Source organism: Ranitomeya imitator, chromosome 2 (assembly GCF_032444005.1).
Source record: "Ranitomeya imitator isolate aRanImi1 chromosome 2, aRanImi1.pri, whole genome shotgun sequence".
In the NCBI taxonomy this organism is placed as follows: domain Eukaryota; kingdom Metazoa; phylum Chordata; class Amphibia; order Anura; family Dendrobatidae; genus Ranitomeya; species Ranitomeya imitator.
Window position 1 is genome coordinate 270,829,654 of NC_091283.1, and position 18,286 is coordinate 270,847,939.

At 44.8% G+C, this 18,286-nt stretch overlaps 1 protein-coding gene across 2 annotated transcripts in view; it reads right to left on the reverse strand.

Moving 5' to 3' along the window:
- The window catches only part of LOC138663100 (uncharacterized), a 40,282-nt gene that overhangs the window by 6,639 nt on the left and 15,357 nt on the right, over positions 1-18,286 (reverse strand). For both annotated transcript variants that reach the window (XM_069749192.1, XM_069749194.1), the window contains exons 3-6: positions 4,886-4,975; positions 4,686-4,802; positions 4,028-4,117; positions 3,828-3,944 (exon numbers count right to left, since the gene is read on the reverse strand). In XM_069749192.1, coding sequence (XP_069605293.1) covers positions 3,828-3,944; positions 4,028-4,117; positions 4,686-4,802; positions 4,886-4,975 — 414 coding nt within the window. The remainder of the gene's footprint in view (positions 1-3,827; positions 3,945-4,027; positions 4,118-4,685; positions 4,803-4,885; positions 4,976-18,286) is intronic.

The window sequence follows — 18,286 nt, forward strand, 5'->3', positions numbered from 1 at the left end:
GAGCTTCTTATGTGCTGCATGCAAGCAATAATCCTGTCACATAAGAGCTCAACTCATAGTGTGCCGGCTAAAAAACCATTGAATAGACAAATACAGCCGGGACTACAAGAGGTTACAGACTAAGGCTACGTTCAGATTTGCGTTGAGCGCCGCTGCGTCGGTGACGCAACGCACAACGCAAATAAAAACGCACCAAAACGCACGTAAAAACGCTGCGTTTTGCGACGCATGCATCCTTTTTTGCCGAAATTTGGACGCAAAAAAAATGCAACTTGTTCCATTTTCTGCGCCCAACGCTTGCGGCAAAAAAAACACATGCGTCGCACAACGCAGCACAACGCATGTCCATACGCCCCCCATGTTAAATATAGGGGCGCATGACGCATGCGTTGCCGCAGCGTTTCCCGACGCAGCGTCGGGAAACGCTAATGTGAACGTTGCCTTAAGCACAGTAGCATTGATAACAGGGGTAGGTGAAATAACCTCAGAATAGCCTGGTTCAATACATGTCAGCAGACTGTTGATGACAGACCCTCTTAGAACAGCCTGAGGCAGCATGTGCCAATAGTGCCAGGGTAGATGATGGGTGGTGACATAACATCCATATAAAGCAGATGTAAAGGACAGTATTATTGTCACAAAACACAATAGAGAAGTCTATTCCTTCCCTAGGCACCAGACTGAAGACAGATCAGCGTGTCAGCAATATACAGTCTCAGCATATTAATACACATGATATACAAGGCAGCCAGAGGAGGGCATTAGCCCAAATCTACTTAGCTGCCAGGTAATCGCCCCGACGCGTTTCCCCGTTAGACGGTTCCTCAGAAGGCAGGGATGTCAGAACCAATAAGACATGGATGCAGGCGCCATGATTTTTGGGCAGGCCTGAGTAAATCTCAAAGGGGAGGGTTTTTATAACAAAGAATAAGACCCACCGGCCAGTAGGAGCCCGCCGGTGGAAACCCACCCCCATATTTACCAGAAACACCGGGCCATAATTAATGCGGTCCATGAATTGGATCGATTGTTAAGAATCTGTCCATAACAGCATGTGGTACCCTCCCCCACAGCTAAATAGGATCATAATGAAAGTACAAAGTATGCACGCCGGTATGGAGGATATTACAAAAATCGGATATGGTATGTACTTTGTAATTTGATTATGATCCTATTTAGCTGTGGATGCGCCTGCATCCATGTCTTATTGGTTCTGACATCCCTGCCTCCTGAGGAACCGTCTAACGGGGAAACGCGTCGGGGCGATTACCTGGCAGCTAAGTAGATTTGGGCTAATGCCCTCCTCTGGCTGCCTTGTATATCATGTGTATTAATATGCTGAGACTGTATATTGCTGACACGGTGATCTGTCTTCAGTCTGGTGCCTAGGGAAGGAATAGACTTCTCTATTGTGTTTTGTGACAATAATACTGTCCTTTACATCTGCTTTATATGGATGTTATGTCACCACCCATCATCTACCCTGGCACTATTGGCACATGCTGCCTCAGGCTGTTCTAAGAGGGTCTGTCATCAACAGTCTGCTGACATGTATTGAACCAGGCTATTCTGAGGTTATTTCACCTACCCCTGTTATTAATGCTACTGTGCTTTAGTCTGTAACCTCTTGTAGTCCCGGCTGTATTTGTCTATTCAATGTTTTTTTAGCCGGCACACTATGAGTTGAGCTCTTATGTGACAGGATTATTGCTTGCATGCAGCACACATAAGAAGCTCTGTTGCAGGTTGTTATATATTTTTGGGGTTATTCATTATTGGTTTTTTTACTTTTTTGTGCACCTTAGCCTATTTCTCCAGACCTTCCTTCATCTCTAGAATCCACCCTTTTCTCACCATGGAGACAGCTAAAACCCTCACTGTCGCCCTGATCCACTCCCGCCTGGACTACTGCAACGCTCTATTAATTGGCCTCCCCCTCACGCGACTTTCCCCTCTCCAGTCTATCCTTAATGCAGCAGCCAGGGTCGCCCATCTGGCTAATCGTTACTCGGACGCATCCGCTCTTCGCCAGTCGTTACACTGGCTGCCCATTCATTACAGGATACAATTCAAAGTACTTGTTCTCACCCACTAAGCTCTCCACAGTGCGGCACCCTCACACATCTCCTCCCTCATTTCTGTCTATCGGCCTAACAGACCACTGAGCTCTGCAAATTACTTTCGATTAACCTCTGCACTAATCCATACCTCCCCCTCCCGACTACAAGACTTCTCCCGTGCTGCGCCAATCCTCTGGAATGCTCTACCCCAAGATATTAGGACCATCCATAATTTGCATAGTTTTAGGCGCTCACTCAAAACACATTTGTTCAGAGCGGCCTACCATGTTCACTAATCAAACTCATTTTATGTGTGTGTGTAGCCCATTCACTACCCCCATCTATTCCCCAACCCCTGAAGATGGCTGGACCATCATTGTAAATACATCATTGTAAATACACACCTGTACTTTGTATCTCCCCCACCTCATTGTAGATTGTAAGCTCTCACGAGCAGGGTCGTCTTATTTTGCTTTAATTATTGTATTGTTAACGTTGTTACTTATGACTTTTGTGTTTGAAACTGTTAAACTGTAAAGCGCTGCGGAATATGTTGGCGCTATATAAATAAAGATTATTATTATTATTATCTCTTTGACTAGCTCATTGTTTTCCCACCTGTAGCTCGCTAGATATTTAACAGGGCGAGTTGGGGTCAGCCGCCGTTGAGTGGGGGCGCCAAATCGATCTGTTAGGGTGCCAACCTCCACTGCTAGGTAGGGTTAGCAGCTAAGTGTAGGGCTATCTGATAGGATAGGTGCACAATTGGATCCTGTTTTTTCATATTTATTTTTGTGTCTCACCGGGAACTGGTATTTAGTATATATATAACAAAATTAATGTTTTAAGGGATTACATGTTACACACATAATCCAGTGCCTCAGCCGAATCCTGACACTACACCTGATCCTGATCCTAGTGCTGGGGTCCTGGGTTCAAATCCCACCTAAGACAACATCTGCAAAAGAGTTTGTATGTTCTCTCCGTGTTTGCGTGGGTTTCCTCCGGGCACTCCGGTTTCCTCCCACATTCCAAAGACATACTGATAGGGAATTTAGATTGTGAGCCCCAACGGGGACAGGGATGATAATGTGTGCAAAACTGTAAAGCGCTGCGGAATATGTTAGCGCTATATAAAAATAAAGATTATTATTATTATTATCCTAATTCAGTGCCTCAGCCGAATACGGACACTACGCTTGATCCTAATCCAGTGTCTCAGTCGAATCCTAACACTACGCCTAATCCTAATCCAGTGCCTTAGCCTAATCCTGACACCATGCCTGATCCTAATCCAGTCCTTCAGCCGAATACTGACACTACACCTGATCCTAATCCAGTGACTCAGCGGAATCCTGTGCCACAGCCTAATCCTGATGCTAATCCAGTGCCTCAGCCTAAACCAGTGCCTGTCCCTAAAACCGACCCAAATACAGTTCCTCAGCCTAATCATCACACCATGCTTGATCCTAATCCAGTGCTTCAGCCTAATCCTGTGCCACAGACTAATCCTGATCCTAATCCAGAGCCTAACCCTAATCCAGTGCCTCAGTCCAATCCTGACACTACGCCTGATCCTAATCCAATGCCTGACCCTAACACAGTGCCTCACCCTAATACTGCGCGTCAGCCTAATCGCGAGCCTAATCCTGCGCCCGACCTTAATACTGTGCCTCAACCTAAACTTGACCCTAATCTGATCCACATCTGGTCCCAGGTTTCACTGAGTAATGGCAGAGAACCTCTGGAGGGGGGAATGTCTCCTACCTGGCCCCTGTGAGGAAGAGTCAGGGTCTGGCGTCACACTTCTGGGCGGTGGGGATGATGTCGGTGGCGGCGATGCCTGAGAGGATGGAGCGGCCTTTATCACTTCACTGGTGACAGCTGATCGGTGACCACAGAGAATACACAGGGGTCAGTACGGAGCGCAGCGACCAATGCTCCATATCTACCTGTCAATCACTGACCTGACCGAGGAGATCCACAATCCTCTGTCCTGTCCGCAGGGTCATCAACAGCAGACTGCTCACTGGCAGCACAAGGGTCCATCGTCAGGACTAAAAGACAGAAATGGAAACTACATAGGACAAAACTAAGAGCAGCCACATCCACCACAGAGCTGCAACTCTGACAGATCCCCTAGGGATCTCCCCTAGTGGTGGCTGTATAATTCTGTATGTAGTGAGCTCCCTCTAGTGGTGGCTGTATAAATCTATATGTAGTGAGCTCCCCCTAGTGGTGGCTGTATAGATCTGTATGTAGTGTGCTCCCCCCCTAGTGGTGGCTGTATAAGTCTCTATGTAGTGAGCTCCTCCTAGTTGTGGCTATATAAATCTGTATGTAGTGAGCTCCCTCTAGTGGTGACTGTATAAATCTATATGTAGTGAGCTCCCCCTAGTGGTGGCTGTATAAGTCTGTATGTAGTGAGCTCCTCCTAGTGGTGGCTATATAAATCTGTATGGAGTGAGCTCCCTCTAGTGGTGGCAGTATAGATCTGTATGTAGTGAGCTCCCTCTAGTGGTGGCTGTATGTATTTGTATTTAGTGAGCTTTTCCTGAACCACATCTGGTCCCAGGTCTCACTGTGTAATGGCAGAGAACCTCCGGAGGGGGGAATGTCTCCTACCTGGCCCCTGTGAGGAAGAGTCAGGGTCTGGCGTCACACTTCTGGGCGGTGGGGATGATGTCGGTGGCGGCGATGCCTGAGAGGATGGAGCGGCCTGTATCCCTTCACTGGTTACAGCTGATCGGTAACCACAGAGAATACACAAGGGTCAGTACGGAGCGCAGCGACCAATGCTCCATATCTACCTGTCAATCACTGACCTGACCGAGGAGATCCACAATCCTCTGTCCTGCCCGCAGGGTCATCAGCAGCAGACTGCTCACTGGCAGCACAAGGGTCCATCGTCAGGACTAAAAAACAGAAATGGAAACTACATAGGACAAAACTAAGAGCAGCCACATCCACCACAGAGCTGCAACTCTGACAGATCCCCTAGTGGTGGCTGTATAATTCTGTATGTAGTGAGCTCCCTCTAGTGGTGACTGCATAAATCTATATGTAGTGAGCTACCTCTAGTGGTGGCTGTATAGCTCTGTATGTAGTGAGCTCCCCCTAGAGGTGGCTGTATAGATCTGTATGTAGTGAGCTCCCCCTAGAGGTGGCTGTATAGATCTGTATGTAGTGAGCTCCCTCTAGTGGTGGCTGTATAGATCTGTATGTAGTGAGCTCCCTCTAGTGGTGGCTGTATAGATCTGTATGTAGTGAGCTCCCTCTAGTGGTGGCTGTATAGATCTGCATGTAGTGAGCTCCCTCTAGTGGTGACTGTATAAATCTGTATGTAGTGAGCTCCCTCTAGTGGTGGCTGTATAGCTCTGTATGTAGTGAGCTCCCCCTAGAGGTGGCTGTATAGATCTGTATGTAGTGAGCTCCCTCTAGTGGTGGCTGTATAATTCTGTATGTAGTGAGCTCCCTCTAGTGGTGACTGTATAAATCTGTATGTAGTGAGCTCCTTGTAGTGGTGGGTGTATAGATCTGTATGTAGTGAGCTCCCTCTAATGGTGCATGTATAAATCTGTATAGTGAGCTCCACCTAGTGGTGACTGTATAAACCTGTATGTAGTGTGCTCCCCCTAATGGTGCATGTATAAATCAGTATAGTGAGCTCCACCTAGTGGTGACTGTATAAACCTGTATGTAGTGTGCTCCCCCTAGTGGAGGCTGTATACAGTCATGGCCAGAAGTATTGACACCCCTGCAATTCTGTCAGATAATACTCAGTTTCTTCCTGAAAATGATTGCAAACACAAATTCTTTGTTATTATTATCTTCATTTAATTTGTCTTAAATGAAAAAACACAAAAAGAATTGTCCTAATGCCAAATTGGATATAATTCCACACCAAACATAAAAAAGGGGTGGACAAAAGTATTGGCACTGTTCGAAAAATCATGTGATGCTTCTCTAATTTTTGTAATTAACAGCACCTGTAACTTACCTGTGGCAGCTAACAGGTGTTGGCAATAACTAAATCACACTTGCAGCCAGTTGACATGGATTAAGGTTGACTCAACCTCTGTCCTGTGTCCTTGTGTGTACCACATTGAGCATGGAGAAAAGAAAGAAGACCAAAGAACTGTCTGAGTACCTGAGAAACCAAATTGTGAGGAAGCATGAGCAATCTCAAGGCTACAAGTCCATCTCCAAAGACGTGAATGTTCCTGTGTCTACCGTGTGCAGTGTCATCAAGAAGTGTAAAGCCCATGGCACTGTGGCTAACCTCCCTAGATGTGGACGGAAAAGAAAAATTGACAAGAGATTTCAACGCAAGATTGTGCGGATGTTGGATAAAGAACCTCGACTAACATCCAAACAAGTTCAAGCTGCCCTGCAGTCCGAGGGTACACCAGTGTCAACCCGTACTATCCGTCGGCATCTGAATGAAAAGAGACTGTATGGTAGGAGACCCAGGAAGACCCCACTTCTTACCCCAAGACATAAAAATTCCAGGCTGGAGTTTGCCAAAACTTGCCTGAAAAAGCCTAAAACGTTTTGGAAGAATGTTCTCTGGTCAGATGAGACAAAAGTAGAGATTTTTGGGCAAAGGCATCAACATAGAGTTTACAGGAGAAAAAAAGAGGCATTCAAAGAAAAGAACACGGTCCCTACAGTCAAACATGGCGGAGGTTCCCTGATGTTTTGGGGTTGCTTTGCTACCTCTGGTGCTGGACTGCTTGACCGTGTACATGGCATTATGAAGTCTGAAGACTACCAACAAATTTTGCAGCATAATGTAGGGCCCAGTGTGATAAGCTGGGTCTCCCTCAGAGGTCATGGGTCTTCCAGCAGGACAATGACCCAAAACACACTTCAAAAAGCACTAGAAAATGGTTTGAGAGAAAGCACTGGAGACTTCTCAGGTGGCCAGCAATGAGTCCAGACCTGAATCCCATAGAACACCTGTGGAGAGATCTAAAATGGCAGTTTGGAGAAGGCACTCTTCAAATATCAGGGATATGGAGCAGTTTGCCAAAGAAGAATGGTCTAAACTTCCAGCAGAGCATTGTAAGAAACTCATTGATGGTTACTGGAAGCGGTTGGTCGCAGTTATTTTGGCTAAAGGTTGTGCAACCAAGTATTAGGCTGAGGGTGCCAATACTTTTGTCTGGCCCATTTTTGGAGTTTTGTGGCAAATGATCAATGTTTTGCTTTTTGCTTCATTCTCTTTTGTGTTTTTTCATTTAAGACAAATTAAATGAAGATAATACCAAAGAATTTGTGTTTGCAATCATTTTCAGGAAGAAAATGAGTATTATTTGACAGAATTGCAGGGGTGTCAATACATTTGGCCATGACTAAGTCTGTATGTAGTGAGCTCCTCCTAGTTGTGGCTATATAAATCTGTATGTAGTGAGCTCCCTCTAGTGGTGGCTGTATAAATCTGTATGTAGTGAGCTCCCTCTAGTGGTGACTGTATAAATCTATATGTAGTGAGCTCCCTCTAGTGGTGGCTGTATAAATCTGTATGTAGTGAGCTCCCTCTAGTGGTGGCTGTATAGATCTGTATGTAGTGAGCTCCCTCTAGTGGTGGCTGTATAGATCTGTATGTAGTGAGCTCCTTCTAGTGGTGACTGTATAAATCTGTATGTAGTGAGCTCCTTCTAGTGGTGGCTGTATAAATCTGTATGTAGTGAGCTCCCTCTAGTGGTAACTGTATAAATCTGTATGTAGTGAGCTCCCCCTAGTGGTGACTGTATAAATCTGTATGCAGTGAGTTCCTTTCTAGTGGTGGCTGTATAAACCTGTATGCAGTTGTCAGGAAATAGGAAGAAGTTCTGATTACTTAAATTACACATACAGGGCTCTCAGCTACAGTTTCCTGTGCCTGCCAGCAGAAGGCTGAAATTCTAAGCCACTCTCCCTCCCTCCTTCCCCTCTGCTATATAGTTGTAATAGGAGACCAGTGTATCATCCTGAAGAATTTTTATTGCTTGGTGCTGCAAAAGCCAGACTCCTTAAACTTCTCATTCCTCCCTCCCGCTAATACCAGCCAAAACTGGTACAGAAACTGCATGGGACTCTATTGTTCTTTTAAGGATATGTATATTGGCACCTATCAAGGCTAAAGATATAAGAATTATATATTCCGGATGTCCATCAAGAGATCTATAACTCACTGAAATAGCTAGGAGCTAAATTCAACGAGTGCAAGGAGCGGGTTTCTCCGTAAGTGGGTGATGTATCTACGCCGCCTTTACCCCGCTGACGTGGTGAACATCCTACTCATGGTGTCATTCATGTACGAGGTTCATACAGTGAGTTAGGTATAAAAATGATTTGTCATAACTGAATGGGACATCAGTCTTCCAGTGTCTTTTGTCCGGGGTCTAGCTGCTATACTGATGTATGATATGCATTTTGATGTGTTCCCTGAGAACATGGTCAGCCAGGAGATGAAATGATCTGATCAAAATGTAAGTGTTTTTTCAATTTTTTTTTTTTTGTAAATCTGTTTATTGAGTTTTTCAACATAGTATAAAACATTCAAAACAGTAATATTAATTACAACCATAGTTCTTTCCCTGTGAACCCACCCTTAGCCCACCCTTTAAACTTTTAAACTTTTGTGTGCACATCTTTTACAACAAAATTATGTAATTGGTGAACGACCACCAATCCGTTGTAGTAGATACCATTGCGTGTTTTCAAATTGAGTACGGAGTTTCTCTTTGGTTTCTGGAGGAAGTGAGGGAATAAAAAGAGACCATGTATTCAGAAACTTACCCGATAACCTCTCTTTGTTAGACTGAGCCTCTAACCACTCCATTTTAAACAAGAAATTGATTTTTGTATATATAAGAGAAAGCGGTGGGGCCACCGGATTTAGCCAATGCTGTAATATGCTTTTTCTAGTGGCCGAGGCCCAGATCACTAAAGTTGCCTTAATGTGTTTAGGCCATTTCTGATTTGCATCGTCTATAATGTTAAAGATGGCCCATTGCGGCGTGAGTGTAAAGCTGATCCCGCACAACCTCTGTAACTCAGAATGCACATTGGCCCATAGATCACGAATTTTTGAGCAACCCCACAGATGATGAAAAATGTCGGTGTTACGCGATTTACATTTTGAGCACAAGTACACGTTTGATGGAGTCATTCTAGCTTGTAAGTATGGAGTGACGTAGGCTCTATGTAAAATCAGAAGAGCCATGTCAGTATAGCTGCTGTATGTAATAAATTTTCTCTGTATCATAGTTGCTTCAAGAAAATCTCCTGCTTGGTAACCTGTAAGATCTCCAGACCATTTTGCGGCCCCTGTAGTCTGACCATCCCACGACCATTTCCTTCTTATTACTGAGTAAATAGAGCTTATTGACGACGGTTGGGACCTCGTATTTCTAATAAAACAATCCAGACTAGTCTTCCCATCCTCCACCCCCCCTGCAGGAAGGCATTTCTGAACCAGACTACGCGCCTGAAGAAACAGAAAAGGTTTGTTATCAAACAATGGAAAACGGAGCGAGGCTGATTCAAAAGAAGATATAGAAAAGTTAAGATCTAGCATATCTATTGCCTGTCTGCATCCCTGAGTCGCCAACTGAGTATAAAATGGCGGAGCCCTACCCCAAAAAAACCTGGGTTCTTAAGGAAGGGCTGAAAAGGGGAAATCCCAGCACTCAACCCGCAAAGTCTCCTACATCGTCTCCAAGTCAACACTGTCTGCCAGAGTGTTGGGTATTCTTGTAATTCCGCCGGGACCTCCTCCCCTCTCAAATGTAGCAGTGCCGCCAGCGAGATATTTGGGCACATCTGTTGTTCTAGACTCACATTAGCAAAATGAGAGATACCCCTTATCCAATCAATGGCAAATCTGAAGTTAGCAGCTAGGTTGTACCTGCCTATGTCCGGGAAATTTACTCCTCCGTCTTTCTTTATCGCTTGCAATTTAGTAAGGCCGATACGCGTCCTGCCTCCCATACCCCAAATAAATTTTCGAAACCTAGAGTTAAGTAATCCAAGATCCGTCCTAGACAGCAAAAGGGGCAGGGTCTGAAAGGCATAAAGAAGTTTAGGGAAGATTATCATTTTGATCAAGTGGCACCTGCCTGTCAATGATAATGTGAAGTGTTTCCATGAATGTAGGAGACTAGTTATTGAAGCTATCAGTGGTTTATAATTAACTGTGTACAAATTAGATATATCTGCTGTCTGCCATATCCCCAAGTATTTTATTGACCCTTGACTCCAGTGAAATGGGAACATTGGATCATGTAACCTTCCAGTTCTAAAAATTGCCAGGGCCTCTGATTTACTATAGTTAACTTTAAAGCCCGAGCACGAGCCAAAATCACTCAAAATTCTCATAATGGCCGGGATTGCTTGGGCTGGATTGGCGATAAATAAAAGAATGTCGTCTGCAAATGCTGAGAGTTTAACAAAATTTGTTCCCACCTTAACCCCTTCAAAAACCACTTCATTCTGCAATGTTTTCAATAGCGGGTCCAATGCCAAATTAAATAGCAGGGGGGATAGGGGGCATCCCTGACGAGTTCCCCGTTGGATTTCAAATGGTTTAGATAGAATGTTATTCACTGACAATCTAGACATCGGATTCTTGTAGATTGTTTTTATAGCCTCACAGAACCAGGGACCAAAATTACGGAAAGCTAGCAGGTCATGCAGATAGTCCCAAGCCACTCTATCAAAAGCCTTGTCAGCGTCTAGGCGGACCACGATTGATTTTGTGTGCTTTTGTGCTCTACAATAGGATATGGCTCCCAAGGCTGTTCTGATATTGTAAGTGATAGATTTCCCATGAACAAATCCGGTTTGTTGTGGTGAGATTAGGTTAGGGATAATTCTTTGGAGTCTGTCGGCCAAAATTTTTGTAAAAATTTTAAAATCGGAGTTAAGTAAGGATATTGGCCTGTACCCTTCCACCCGCATATGATCTTTACCCGGCTTTGGGAGGACTATGACTACCGCCTCATTGAAACGATCTGGAAGATGCCCCCCCCTTGACCATTTCATTGTACAAATCACAGAGATGGGGTGCTAGACTAGGTCCTAAAATTTTATAATGTTCATTGCTAAACCCGTCTGGGCCTGGGGCCTTGGAGATTTTGAGCCCGTTAATAACCTGTAAAATTTCAGAAGAGGATATAGGGGCATTAATTGTCTCTCTCTCTTCTTCGGTTAATGTTGGTGCTAAATGACTTTTGAGGAATTTCTCGTTCTCTGTTCCCCCCTTAGGTTCCAATTTGTATAATTCGCTGAAAAAGAGTCTAAATTCCTCTACTATTTCTGCGTCATTAGATATTTGGTGTCCGTTACGGTGTAGTATTTTGTGGATCTTTGCTCTTTTCCTATAGGGTTTTCTAAGTGAGGTCAGAACCCTACCTGGCTTATTGCCCCACTTGTAAAATTTGTGTTTCTGGTAATCCAGATTTAACAAGGCCCTTTCGTGTGCCAAAGCCTCCGCGTTCTCTCTAGCCTCTAAGAACTTTTTCTTAGAGGGTTATTATTTGTTTTAAATGTCTTGTAGGCCTGTGTCAACGAGTTTTGTGTATCTATGGTTCTTTTCATCAGGTCTTTCTTTTTATGACTGACGTAGGAGATAATTTGACCTCTTATTACTGCTTTTGACGCCATCCAAAACAAATGTGAGTCGTTCCAATGAACTTGATTGTCCTGTTTATATGTTTCCCATGCCATTTGTAGGTGTTTCTTAAAATCATCTGACTGATAGAGATAGGATGGAAAACGCCATCCCCTCTCCTGATGTATTGGAGATACCAATCTGGATTTAAATGTCACTGGAGCATGATCTGAGATATGGATGTTGAGTATGTCTGTCTGCATTAGTGTGGAGAGCAATGAGGAGTGCAGGAGCCAGCAGTCTATCCTTGCATGAGAGTCATGTACGTGAGAGTAATGGGAGTAATCCCTTTCAAGAGGGTGTTGTAGTCTCCAAATATCCACTAGGTCCAGATGTTTTGAAAGTGAATGAATGCTGTTTCCTTGTGATAATCTATGAGTGGTTGTTGAACCGGATCTGTCCATGGAGGCATCAGCCACCTCATTAAAGTCGCCTCCCATAATCACCCTAGAAGTATCCCACCCCGCCATACCTTCTAATATTTTGACTGGAAACTGTGCATCCGGTGTATTAGGGGCGTAAACATTGACCAGGCTATATCTTATCCCCTCAATTACAATCGTGGCCAATAGGAATCTGCCCTGCGGGTCCTCTAAGGTATCGATGACTTCATACTTAAGACCATTATAGATTAATATGGCCACACCTCTGTTTCTTGGAGTACGATGCTTCTGCGCAAAGTGTGTATTTCCTGCTAAGCAGAGAAGGATGATTATTTTTTATCCAGTGCGTTTCCTGCAGGAAGATAATATGGACATTTTGTTTATGTAGAAAATTTAAAACTTTTTTCCTCTTAATTGGGGAATTCAGCCCATTAACATTCCATGAGCACCATTGTAGAGAATGGATTGTGGTATCTTTAACCCCTTAGCGACCGCCGATACGCCTTTTAACGGCGGCCGCTAAGGGTACTTAAACCACAGCGCCGTTAATTAACGGCGCTGTGGAAAAAGTACATAGCGCCCCCCACAGGCCGATTTTCTCCGGGGTCTCGGCTGCCGGGGGTAGCCGAGACCCCAGAGAACATGATTCGGGGGGTTTTTAACCCTCCCCGTATTTGCGATCGCCGGTAATTAACCGTTTACCGGCGATCGCAAAAAAAAAAAAAAGCGATCTCTTTTTAATTTCTCTGTCCTCCGATGTGATCGCACATCGGAGGACAGAGAAAAGGGGTCCCAGGTGGCCCCCCAATACTCACCTAGCTCCCCAGATGCTCCTCGTGTCTCCCGGTGGGCGCCGCGATCTTCAAAATGGCGGGCGCATGCGCAGTGCGCCCGCCGGCCGGCACCGGGAGAATCTTTGGGGTCTCGGCTGCCGGGGGTAGCCGAGACCCCAAAGAGCATGATCGGGGTCGGTATTACCGACCCCTGTTTTGCGATCGCCGGTAATGAACTGTTTACCGGCGACCGCAAAAAAAAAAAAAAAAAGTAAAGTGTAATTCTCTGTCCTCTGATGTGATCGCACATCAGAGGACAGAGAAATAGGGGGATTCGGGGACCCTATCATACTCACCTAGGTCCCTGGATCCTCTTGCTGCTCCTCCTGGCCGCCGGCAGAAGAACATGGCGGACGCATGCCCAGTGCGCCCGCCATCTGTCTCCATCTGCCGGCCGGCAGGAGAACAGGAGTTAGGGCTAAAATTAGGGTTAGGGGTAGGGTTAGGGTTAGGGGTAGGGTTAGGGTTAGGGGTAGGGTTAGGGGTAGGGTTAGGGGTAGGGTTAGGTTAGGGGTAGGGTTAGGGGTAGGGTTAGGGCTAGGGTTAGGTTAGGGCTAGGGTTAGGGCTAGGGTTAGGGGTAGGGTTAGGGGTAGGGTTAGGGCTAGGGTTAGGTTAGGGGTAGGGTTAGGGGTAGGGTTAGGTTAGGGGTAGGGTTAGGTTAGGGGTAGGGTTAGGGGTAGGGTTAGGTTAGGGGTAGGGTTAGGGCTAGGGTTGGGGCTAAATTTAGGGTTAGGGTTGGGGCTAAATTTAGGGTTAGGGTTGGGGCTAAATTTAGGGTTAGGCTTCTTTCACACTTACGTCGGTACGGGGCCGTCGCAATGCGTCGGCCCGACATACCGACGCACGTTGTGAAAATTGTGCACAACGTGGGCAGCAGCTGTAGTTTTTCAACGCATCCGCTGCCCAATCTATGTCCTGGGGAGGAGGGGGCGGAGTTACGGCCACGCATGCGCGGTCAGAAATGGCGGATGCGACGTACAAAAAAACGTTTCATTGAACTTTTTTTGTGCCGACGCTCCGCCAAAACACAACTGATCCAGTGCACGACGGACGCGACGTGTGGCCATCCGTCACGATTCGTCGGCAATACAAGTCTATGGGCAAAAAACGCATCCTGCGGGCACATTTGCAGGATCCGTTTCTTGTCCAAAACGACGGATTGCGACGGATGCCAAACGACGCAAGTGTGAAAGTAGCCTTAGGGCTAGGGTTAGGGTTGGGGCTAAAGTTAGGGCTAGAGCTGGGATTAGGGTTAGGGTTTGGATTAGGGTTGGTATTAGGGTTAGGGTTGGCATTAGGGTTACGCTTGGGATTAGGGTTAGGTTTGGGATTAGGGTTAAGGTTAGGGTTGTGATTAGGGGTGTATTGGGATTAGGGTTAGGTTTGAGGTTAGGGTTGAGATTAGGATTAGGGGTGTGTTGGATTTAGGGTTTTGATTAGGGTTATGGTTAGGGTTGACATTAGGGTTGTTTTGGGGTAAGGGTTGTGATTATGGTTAGGGTTAGTGATTAGGATTATGGATCAGGTTGGGATTAGGGTTAGGGGTGTGTTGGGGTTAGGGTTGGAGCTAGAATTGGGGGGTTTCCACTGTTTAGGTACATCAGGGGGTCTCCAAACACGACAGCCAATTTTGCGCTCAAAAAGTCAAATGGTGCTCCCTCCCTTCTGAGCTCTGCCGTGCGCCCAAACAGTGGGTTACCCCCACATATGGGGCATCAGCGTACTCGGGATAAATTGGACAACAACTTCTGGGGTCCAATTTCTCTTGTTACCCTTGTGAAAATAAAAACTTGGGGGCTACAAAATCTTTTTTGTGAAAAAAAAAAATTTTTATTTTCACGACTCTGCATTCTAAACTTCTGTGAAGCACTTGGGCATTCAAAGTCCTCACCACACATCTATATAAGTTCCTTGGGGGGTCTAGTTTCCAAAATGGGGTCACTTGTGGGGGGTTACTACAGTTTAGGTATATCAGGGGCTCTGCAATCGCAACATAATGCCCACAGACCATTCTATCAAAGTCTGCATTCCAAAAAGGCGCTCCTTCCCTTCCGAGCTCTGCCGTGCGCCCAAACAGTGGTTTACCCCCACATATGGCGCATCAGCGTACTCGGGATAAATTGGACAACTATTGCAGTCCAATTTCTCCTGTTACCCTTGTGAAAATAAAAACTTGGGGGCTACAATATCTTTTTTGTGGAAAAAAAAATATTTTTTATTTTCACGACTCTGCATTCTAAACTTCTGTGAAGCACTTGGGCATTCAAAGTTCTCACCACACATCTAGTTCTAGGTTTGGGATTAGGGTTAAGGTTAGGGTTGTGATTAGGGGTGTATTGGGATTAGGGTTAGGTTTGAGGTTAGGGTTGAGATTAGGATTAGGGGTGTGTTGGATTTAGGGTTTTGACATAAGTAACACATAAGTTCCTTGGGGGGTCTAGTTTCCAAAATGGGGTCACTTGTGGAGGGTTTCTACTGGTTAGGTACATCAGGGGCTCTGCAAACGCAACATAATACCCGCAGACCATTCTATCAAAGTCTGCATTCCAAAACGGCGCTCCTTCCTTCCGAGCTCTGCCGTGCGCCCAAACAGTGGTTTACCCCCACATATGGGGTACCAGCATACTCAGGACAAATTGGACAACAACTTTTGGGGTCCAATTTCTCTTGTTATTCTTGTGAAAATAAAAACTTGGGGGCTAAAAAATCTTTTTTGTGGAAAAAAAAAATATTTTTTATTTTCACGGCTCTGCATTATAAACTTCTGTGAAGCACTTGGGCATTCAAGGTTCTCACCACACATCTAGATAAGTTCCATGGGGGGTCTAGTTTCCAAAATGGGGTCACTTGTGGGGGGTTTCCACTGTTTAGGCACATCAGGGGCTCTCCAAACGCGACATGGCGTCCAATCTCAATTCCAGCCAATTCTACATTGAAAAAGTAAAACGGCACTCCTTCTCTTCCAAGCTCTGCGGTGCGCCCTAACAGTGGTTTACCCCCACATATTGGGTATCAGCGTACTCAGGAGAAATTGCACAACAACTTTTGTGGTCTAATTTCTCCTGTTACCCTTGTGAAAATAAAAATTTGTGGGAAAAAGATCATTTTTGTAGAAAAAATGCGATTTTTTTTTTTCACGGCTCTACGTTATAAACTTCTGTGAAGCACATGGGGGTTCAAAGTGCTCGCCACACATCTAGATAAGTTCCTTAAGGGGTCTAGTTTCCAAAATGGTGTCACTTGTGGGGGGTTTCCACTGTTTAGGCACATCAGGGGCTCTCCAAACGCGACATGGCGTCCAATCTCAATTCCAGCCAATTCTACATTGAAAAAGTAAAACGGCACTCCTTCTCTTCCAAGCTCTGCGGTGCGCCCTAACAGTGGTTTACCCCCACATATTGGGTATCAGTGTACTCAGGAGAAATTGCACAACAACTTTTGTGGTCTAATTTCTCCTGTTACCCTTGTGAAAATAAAAATTTGTGGGAAAAAGATCATTTTTGTAGAAAAAATGCGATTTTTTTTTTTCACGGCTCTACGTTATAAACTTCTGTGAAGCACATGGGGGTTCAAAGTGCTCGCCACACATCTAGATAAGTTCCTTAAGGGGTCTAGTTTCCAAAATGGTGTCACTTGTGGGGAGTTTCCACTGTTTAGGCACATCAGGGGCTCTCTAAATGTGACATGGCGTCCGATCTCAATTCCAGCCAATTCTGCATTGAAAAAGTCAAACGGCGCTCCTTCACTTCTAAGCTCTGCGGTGCGCCCTAACAGTGGTTTACCCCCACATATGGGGTATTGGCGTATTCAGGAGAAATTGCATAACAAAATTTATGGTTACATTTCTGTTTTTACACTTGTGAAAATAAAAAAAATGGTTCTGAATTAAGATGTTTGCAAAAAAAAGTTAAATGTTCATTTTTTCCTTCCACATTGTTTCAGTTCCTGTGAAGCACGTAAAGGGTTAATAAACTTCTTGAATGTGGTTTTGAGAACCTTGAGGGGTGTAGTTTTTAGAAAGGTGTCACACTTCGTTATTTTCTATCATACAGACCCCTCAAAATGACTTCAAATGTGATGTGGTCCCTAAAAAAAAATGGTGTTGTAAAAATGAGAAATTGCTGGTCTACTTTTAACCCTTATAACTCCCTAACAAAAAAAAATTTTGTTTCCAAAATTGTGCTGATGTAAAGTAGACATGTGGGAAATGTTATTTATTAACTATTTTTCGTGACATATCTCTCTGATTTAAGGGCATAAAAATACAATGTTTGAAAATTGCAAAATTTTAAAAATTTTCGCCATATTTCGGTTTTTTTCATAAATAATCGCAAGTAATATCGAAGAAATGTTACCACTAACATGAAGTACAATATGTCATGAAAAAACAATCTCAGAATCAGCGGGATCCGTTGAAGCGTTCCAGAGTTATAACCTCATAAAGTGACAGTGGTCAGAATTGCAAAAATTGGCCTGGTCATTAAGTACCAAATTGGCTCTGTCACTAAGGGGTTAACATTATCTTGGTTTGTCATCAACCCACACCTGTTCGATTATACATTTGTCTAGTATGTAAATACTCTACATGAGGTCTCCACTCATCCCAGCGTGAGACCTCGCCACATAGAAACAGATTGGATGTGCACACAGTTATCCCTCCCCCCCCCCAACCCCAACCCCCAAAACTTTTATAACTATCATCAGAAATCTTAACTGTAAAATGAACATCCTACAGAAGGAAGATGTGCCACTCAATGGGCAGAGGGTCAACATTATATATTCAACATCGCCGACAATGAAGGAATCCTGGTAGAACCCCTCGTTCAAGTAGGGCTAGAGTTGGCAGGTGGATGGATCTCCCCACGAAGAAACTCCAGAGCCTTATTTGGGTCACTGAAGGCCCAGTTCTTCCCCGCCGAATTGAATCGCAGAATTGAAGGATACTGCACTTGAACCGAATGTTGTTTTCCACCAGAATTTTGCAGGCTGGGTTAAAGGCTTTACGTTTTGCTGCCACGGTAGCCGAATAATCCTGGAACAAGAGTAACTTGTGATTGTCATATAGCAGAGATCTCTGTTTTCTGTAAGCCAAAAGGATACGGGTCTTGTCTTGAAAGTCAAGGACTTTGAATATGATTGGTCTTGGTCTGCCTCCGTCTCCATCTCTAAGAGGTCCCAGCCTGTGGGCTCTCTCCACGGCTAATGCACCTGATGGTAGTGAGATGCCAAAAGATTTTGGGAGCCATTCTGAAGTTAGTTTAACCAATTCTGATGAGGGGACAGATTCGGGTATGCCAATGAGCCTCAGATTGTTGCGGCGGGATCTGTTCTCAAGATCATCCACCTTG